Raw genomic sequence first — 8,218 nt, 5'->3', positions numbered from 1 at the left:
TCATTTGGATATTTAACCACATTAATTGGACCCATATTTTTATGGTGATAATATTATTTTTTTGGGTAAAAAATAGTGATAATATATATGTATAAATAATCCATGTACATACATAATCATCTTATATATATAATGCATAAAGATATGGAGGTGAATATTCAAGTTATAAAGGTGACTCTATTGACACCCAAGTTCCCTGCAATCTCAAATATTTTAATTAATAATTTATGATTATTTGAACCAAATTAAAAATTAGGAAAGAATATAAAAATCCAAATAATCACAAAGTAAATGAAATTTTATGAACAAAGAAGTGTCAGGATGTAACATATATGTTGGTTAAGCTAGTTGGTCAGTGTATTGTTTCGATTGTCAATTATCTTCTCATAGACTACAATAGTTTGTAAATCATCTTTACAAAGATGTAGTAGAATGGAGTTTTTCTACTATATATGCATCAATGTTTGCAATACATTGAACAAAGTTCAAGTTCCTTCATAAAACCAATTTGGCAATATAGGGAGCAGCTCAATCTCTTATAAGTACATGTAAGATCTCTTCCTTTTTCGATGTGGGATTCACTCTCAACATACATTTAAAAAATGTATGGCTAAGCTCAAATGTTCTAGATAAAACTATCATATCTAGTGATTTAAGGAATGTCAAACCAAAGTGTATACAACATATTGAACTACTACAAAATTTCAGCCTTGAAAATTTTACCACTTAGAATTGCGGTCTAGTGATATTTCTCTATACTTATAAGTAAGAGGTCTTAAATTTAACTCTTAAAAATAACGAGTTTGTATTACTTAATCCAAATCTCTTACCCTAGTAAATATGTCGATTGTAAGAGACTCTAATTACCTAATACTCTTGCACGATGGAGAAGATAACAACTGGCTTTCTCCATCAGTAATTTGCAAGTTGGTTTTTGCTTTGCTTGAAAAGCATTTAGTTAAAAGCCAATTTATTGTGCAATCAATAAATCTTTCATATATAAACCAAAACAATTAATCAATAAATCTTTGAGCATCTGAGAGCTATATTACAGCACTAAACATGGGCCAAGTACATGAACAACTTTATTAATGATAATGATAAGATAAGTTGTTTATTGTCCCTATAGCTGCTGGTACCTTGGCTCTTACACTTGCAGATGTTTAGTACGTTGTAGTTGTCATCACAATGTAGACAACTTCCTAATATTTATTTGTCTACGATTTAGACGCAATACTATTATATGATACTGAAACACTACAATATAGTATAAATAATTCACTTATGTTATGATATGTGAATTGATTATTAATATTATACCCTAAGGTAAAAACTCATTGTCTATTCATAAATTTACACGTGAGTTGGTAGCGAATAGTGGCGGAGCTAGAATTTTCAAATGATGGGGTAATTTTCGACAAAATAATAAACTTCATTGGACCATTTCGTTGAGAACTTGATGCGAACAATTGATTCTTGCCAACATTTACTAAAGGTTTATGCCAATATATGTCAACAACTACTATGGTATACAAACACTTGTTTGTCAAGGGTGGCTATAGGAAACTTTAGAGTAATGTTAAAGATTGCCAAGACTTTTCAACTAAGGCATTTCATCAATCACTTGGTGATCACAATAGAGCTGCACATAAGAAGAGAGAAGAGGAAGACATGGATGATAAAACAATAGAAGAAGTAGGAAGGATGTTGTAATTATGGATGATAACAAAATAGAAGAAGTAGAAGGAAGTTGTGATTTAATTTGCCCTAGCTGTTTATAGGGATAAATACACTACACATACAAACATACATAGAGTTTTTGAAGTTGTTTAGGTCATGAACAATCAATGACACTATGCTAGCTCCGGCACTGATAACAACTATATTCTAGTATACCATATACCATACATTTTGAGATTATAATTATTACCTTAATGAACCGAATAGTAATATGCATCTTTTTATCTTAGAAGTGTTTGCTACCATATTATACCTCCAAAATGCAAGTGCCTTTTTTGTAACCATAATTATTTTCAAATGACCATGGTTTATTGGAACAATATCATTCATGCATGAATTATCCAAGTAGGACACGTGTCTTGGAAAGACAATTAGTTGCCAATTAAATAATTAAAACAAAACCAGTGCAGTTGATTAAAGAATTGAGTTCACGAAAGGAATCCAAAGACAGAAGATGCAAAAAAATAAAAGGTAAAAAGAAGGGAATGGTTGGTCATGAATTATAGTTAGTAGGAATCAAAAAGATTGGAGTGGGAGAGTGCTTTGTGCATGTTAATCCATCATCATAGATTTTGGGTTGTCACACAAACAAAAGCTAAAAGTTGCAAGTAGCACGACTCAAATCACATTCTTGTTCCTCTCACTTTCCCAAAAGAAAAACGGTAAGAAGACTCAAAAGTGAGATTTTCTGCCATGCATCTCATGTTTTTTGTACAATTTCTATGCTAATATTATAAAATATTGTGCAAAAAAACATAAAGTGATGGAAAATCTATGAATAGTCTAAATTTAAGAGAATTTCCTTAATATTTTTCATAAGAAGAAACGCTCAAATTTTAAGGGAGAGGAGAGAGCGTGTTTTTTAGTGCTTGTCTCTATCTCTCTCTAACTTTCATGTTTCTTAATTTAATGTTACTTAAAGAAAGAGAGGGAAAGAAACCTACATTTTGTGACCTTTTTTTCTTTGGCAAATTACATTTTATAACCTAATAATATAAACATTGCTTGCCAATTTAAACTTCAAAAATTTTCCCATAAACCAAAGCATGACATGCACCGGAACAAATATAAGATCTAACAATTAAGGACATTGATAAGATCTAACAATTAAGGATATAAGATCGCACATTTCATTTTCCCAAAAAAATTAAATGTGCGATAAAAAATCTTATGAACAAAATGTGTGATAAAAAATATAATGAACAAAACTCTAACCGCTAACAATTGTGATGTATATTATACATCGATACATATTGAAAAACCTCTAAACTTTGGCATACTAAAAAACCCTATAAACTTTCGACAAAAAAAATAAAAAATAATAATAATAAAAACCTACAATCTTTAGCTTCGATTGTTTGTTTGAAATCGATTAGAAAAAATAGATTGGTTTGTATGAAATAATATAATATAATATAATATTATATATAATAATGGCAGTAGGCTTGTTGTCCATCTTGTACGCTTTTCTTGGACGACGCTTTATCAAATTCAAAGGTCTAAAACCTCGTCGTTTTCTGCTGTTTCCTTCAGAACTCTGTCATCTGTGTTCTTTTGCTGCTTTCTTTTACTTCCCTCTGTTTGAGGAGGGAGAGAGAGGGAGAGAGAGAGAACCAACAAACAACAACACCAAATGCAAATGTAGCCATTTCCTTTTCTGAGTCTTACCCACTTCAACTTTCCCGCTCTCTTACCCATTTATGAAATATAATCTCTCTCTCTCGCTCTTTCTCTCTCTAGTTGTCATCCGTCTCTTCATCTTTTCAGGATGCATTAAATTTGCATCATAGTTTAGTTTTCTCTGTTTTTTTTTCCAGAATAAAAAAAGATGAATACCAGAGTACGCGCTAATCTGCAGACCATGAAAGCTGCTGCTGCTATGAACCATGATATTAATAAAGTAAGTTGCTTTTCTTTTTTCATTTTTGGGTTGTAATTCTTCTTCTTTCTTTAAAGCTGAGAGGTCGTATAATTGACAAATTTCGAGGCCAGTGTGTTTGTTTCTCGAGAAAAAAGTAAAAAAGAAAATTCTGGGTTCTCTTCTTCTAGCCTTCTAGACCTTGAAACCTTTCTGAAAATGGAGTTTTGAATATGGGCAACAGGCATCTGAATTGGGTTTTAAAATTTACTTGAAAAAGTAAAGGCTTTTAAATTTTCTTGTCCATTTTTTTCATTTAATTTCATAACTAATGAGATATTAAATATTCTTTACTTCCAAAATATTCTTTCCATTTTTGTTTAATCTCCGACTGATCTGTGAAAAGTGAGGCATTTTTTATCCAAAAATTCTTTTAATTCTCAAGAAAAGAACAGTTGTTGTTTCTCCCTTTGGAGTCCTTTTTTCTCAGACACACTGATCCCATTTTTTTGCTCATAACATTGATATTGTTTTGGTGTTGGATTTGTAAAGAAGGAGAAGAAAATGGAGACTCAGAAGAGCAGAGCAATGGGAACTGATAGAACTGCAATCAATCGGCGTAAATCGAACCGAGAACGAAAAATGGCATTGCAGAAAGATGTAATCTTCCAACATTTCAATTGGGTTTCTTAATATCTGCAAAATAGTTCTTCTTTTAATGTTGTTGTTATTTGATATGTGTTCGTTGACTTATTGGTTTGGTTTGAAATATGCAGGTTGATAAGCTGAAGAAGAAGCTCAGACATGAAGAGAATGTCCACAGAGCATTGGAAAGGGCTTTTACAAGACCATTGGGTGCTCTGCCTCGTCTTCCTCCTTATCTCCCTCCACATGTTTGTACAATTATCTCTCTCACTCCCTCTCTCTCTCTCTCTCTCTCTCTCTCTGAAAACCCAGAAGAACCCTTTTCCAAGATTAGAAATTGATGAAGAATGCACATCATTTGGATTGATGCAAATTGCGATGCTTTTTGTTTCAGACATTAGAACTTCTGGCTGAAGTAGCTGTTTTGGAAGAGGAGGTTGTTCGGCTCGAAGAACAGGTTGTTAATTTTCGACAAGGCCTATATCAGCAGGCCGTGTATCTGTCCTCCAAGAGTAGTGTCGAAACTTTGAATGATTCGATTGAGCAGACCCCGATTCAAGGCTCTAAACATCAGAGGTCAAAATCTTTGTCACACAATGAGTTCATGTCAGCAGCATCAGCCAGCAGGCTTCAACCTTCTCTTGCTCGCTGTGCTTCGAGCAGAAGGATGATGTCCACTGATCATATCGTCTCTGATCGAACGGGGAATTGTTCTACCAGGCAAGTCAATGGAAAACAAACTCCCAGGAAACCCAATTCCTTCACACCTATTGCAGAAGATGGTAGAGGAAAAGAGAATTGGTTATGTCCTAATGCAGCGAAGGACAAGCAGTCTCCTGACAAGAAAACTGCTAAAATTGTAACCCCAGTGAAAAAATCTCGTATGAAACATGAATCCGTGGCAAAATCTTCGGACTCTTTGAAGTTAGAGGTATGTAGTACTGTAAAAGTTGTAATTAGACTCAATCTGTTACACATTGTGGTTATTTATTTGTGCCTGTAATTGTTCAGCCAGAGTGCAGATTAGTAGACCAGGAAAGAATACATGAGAGTTCATCTAGTTCTTCGGATGATAGGGTTCTGGAAGCTGATAACACTCCTAACAAAGTGTCTGAGGACATTGTGAAGTGTTTGTCCAGCATTTTTGTGAGGATGAGCAGTTTGAAGGACAAGGTAGAGGAATTGGGAAGTTCTAGATCAACATTATCTGCTCATGCATCAAATGGAGAGACAGGGTTTCGAGATCCTTATGGTATTTGTTTGGAATTCAGAGACATAGACGTTGGCCCCTATAAACACCTCCGTTCAATTGATATTGGTTCGATTGATCTCAACAGAACAACAAGCGCGTTGATTCTGATGCACAGATTAAAGTGAGTTTTTAGTCTGTCTAATCTTGGTCCTCCAATAATCAAACTGCTTGCGATTGTGTTTAATTGATTTGTCTTTTATAAAAATCAACAGGTTTCTACTTGGAAAGCTTGCCACAGTGAGTCTAGAAGGTCTTAACCATCAGCAAAAGCTTGCATTTTGGATCAACACTTATAATTCCTGCATGATGAAGGTAATACTGCATCTCTCTATCCAAAATACCGAAAACCAAATATTTATAGTCCCAACTGCAAGTTTGATCAATCATTTTTTTCAGTACATTGAGAGATTGTATCTTTGACCTTTACCTGGTGTATCTAAAACGAAAACAACATACTTGAAACTGTTTGTATTGTAGGCATTTTTAGAGCATGGGATACCTGAGACTCCTGAAATGGTTGTAGCACTAATGCAAAAGGTAAGATCAATCCATCTCTACCGATTTCATTGGACATGCACGCACACACGAACACACATTGGATTCCTTAACCTTATATGCCCATAGCATCATGCACAGTACTTCGTTATGTGATGTTCTGTTTCTGTTAGTGTCAACTGCTATTGTACAATAATTTTTCGTAAATTGACATTGGCTGTGCTTGCATCAGGCAACAATAGGTGTCGGGGGGCACCCACTGAACGCAATTACAATCGAGCATTTCATTTTAAGACTGCCTTATCACTTGAAATTTGTAAGTATATTCACCTTAAATTCATTATCCTTTTAGGTTATGGTCTACTGACTTTTGTTGAGTGACTCAAGTTACTCTCATCTAATGCATATTGCCTACAAAATGCAAATTAAGTTTCACAATCTTCCGACTCTTAAAACAGACATGTCCAAAAGCTGCGAAAAATGATGAGATGAAAGCTCGCAGCATTTTCGGATTAGAGTGGTCTGAACCCTTGGTTACATTTGCACTTTCGTGCGGAAGCTGGTCCTCCCCTGCAGTAAGTTAATCTCAAACTTAATTCAGATTCGAAACTTGTGTGAAATCGTCTGTATAAACCCATTCGGTTCGTTCTGATATGCAAAAATTCTTGTGAAACAAAAGGTGAGAGTGTACTCAGCAGCTCATGTGGAAGAAGAGTTGGAAGCAGCAAAAAGGGAGTATATACAGGCAGCAGTTGGCATTTCAAGGACAAACAAACTGATCATCCCCAAGCTTTTGGATTGGTATTTACTCGATTTCGCAAAGGATTTGGAATCATTGGTGGACTGGATTTGCATGCAGCTACCAAATGAACTGAGAAATGAGGCAGTTCAATGCCTTGAAAGGAGGGGAAGAGACGAACCCATTTCACAGTTGGTGCAAATAATGCCATACAATTTCACCTTCAGGCTGCTCTTACAGAAATGACAGACACGTTTTTTTTTTTTTTTTTTTTTTTTTTGTCAAAATTTTTTGGTCCAATTCTTTAGCATGCATAGTTTTGTGAACAGTGGTTATGGTGGTGGGTTTGATGAGGGAAACTTGATAGGGTCCGGTAGCTCTCACATCGGGTAAGACCAATGTACTGGTCGAGTGTGACCAAAATACAGAAGGTTCGTGCTTTCCTGAGTTGCCCTGAAGCGAGTTTTTCTCGGGTTTGTATATTGGTATAGTAAACAAGGTACTGAAGTACATATAAAATTGGGTTTGGGAAAGAGGGCAATATTTTTGAGTCAATTTTATGTATCTTTGCAAGATGGTGAAGCGAAAACTATGAGGATTAATGCATGAATGCGGAGTTGCGGACACGAATACTTGTGGCTCATGTTTATCCAAATGTATCAAATTCTGATTAGTCGAAAAGAATGAATGACTCCTAGCATGTAAAAGAGGCAAGCATTTCTGGTATGCTAATAAGCTAACCCACCCCACATGACCTGACCAAGATGTCTTTTTGTTTGATTTTTGTACAATAATTTTGCATCTCTAAAATGATATTTTTGGGTGAAAATTAATCGCTAGCATATCTGTTTTTTTACCTTCTATACACCCTTGTTATTTTTTGTTCATTGATCTTTAATTTATTTAACCCGACGGCTAAAAATTGATAAGAGTGTGATAAAATTGGGTGTGTGGATAACACTACCCAACAAAATAATTCAATCCATTGAAAAAAGGGACCTCTAGGACTCTAGCCCTTAACTCTGGTTGACAAATTGGCAGTACATTTTAGCTTCCAAGGGAGAAATAAAGAGAAGTAGGGAGAGAACTGTTTCGGAGAGTAATGTACACGGAATGTGTTCCCTGTCATGTGATTGTATAATGTAGTGTTGTGGAGGGGAACCTACACACAACATTGTATTATTAGTTTGAGACGTCACTGTGACAGTGAAATCGTTCCATGTAAGTCTTTTTGTTGCTTTTTGGATTTTCCCTTCAGCCCTTGACAAACTTGACACAACGGTTGGTAACAAAATTGGCCAATCAATTAACGGGCTACTCTATAATGCAACTCAACAATTGAAACCGTTTATATTTTAGGTCCTCATTCAAATTGTTTGGTCATCTAAGACGTGCAACAACCAAAAACACAATTTGGTAGATGAAGCGGAAATGAAATTTTGATAACTAAATGGCTAAACAATTTACTGATTCGTATGATTTTTGACAT

The 8,218-nt window shown here is 34.9% G+C and overlaps 1 protein-coding gene across 1 annotated transcript; it reads left to right on the top strand.

Annotated features, from left to right (window-relative positions):
* The first annotated feature begins 3,245 nt into the window (after positions 1-3,245).
* LOC137748519 (uncharacterized) lies at positions 3,246-7,412 on the top strand. The gene is made up of 10 exons (XM_068488684.1): positions 3,246-3,640; positions 4,151-4,258; positions 4,375-4,491; positions 4,638-5,174; positions 5,255-5,616; positions 5,708-5,807; positions 5,973-6,032; positions 6,223-6,306; positions 6,449-6,565; positions 6,670-7,412. Exons 1-10 carry the CDS (start codon positions 3,569-3,571, stop codon positions 6,973-6,975), a joined length of 1,863 nt encoding a protein of 620 aa, XP_068344785.1. The 5' UTR covers positions 3,246-3,568; the 3' UTR covers positions 6,976-7,412.
* The last annotated feature ends 806 nt before the right edge of the window (positions 7,413-8,218 follow it).

This window comes from Pyrus communis, chromosome 10 (assembly GCF_963583255.1).
Source record: "Pyrus communis chromosome 10, drPyrComm1.1, whole genome shotgun sequence".
NCBI lineage: Eukaryota > Viridiplantae > Streptophyta > Magnoliopsida > Rosales > Rosaceae > Pyrus > Pyrus communis.
Note: the sequence above shows the minus strand (reverse complement) of the source record. Positions and strands in the feature narration are given on the sequence as shown.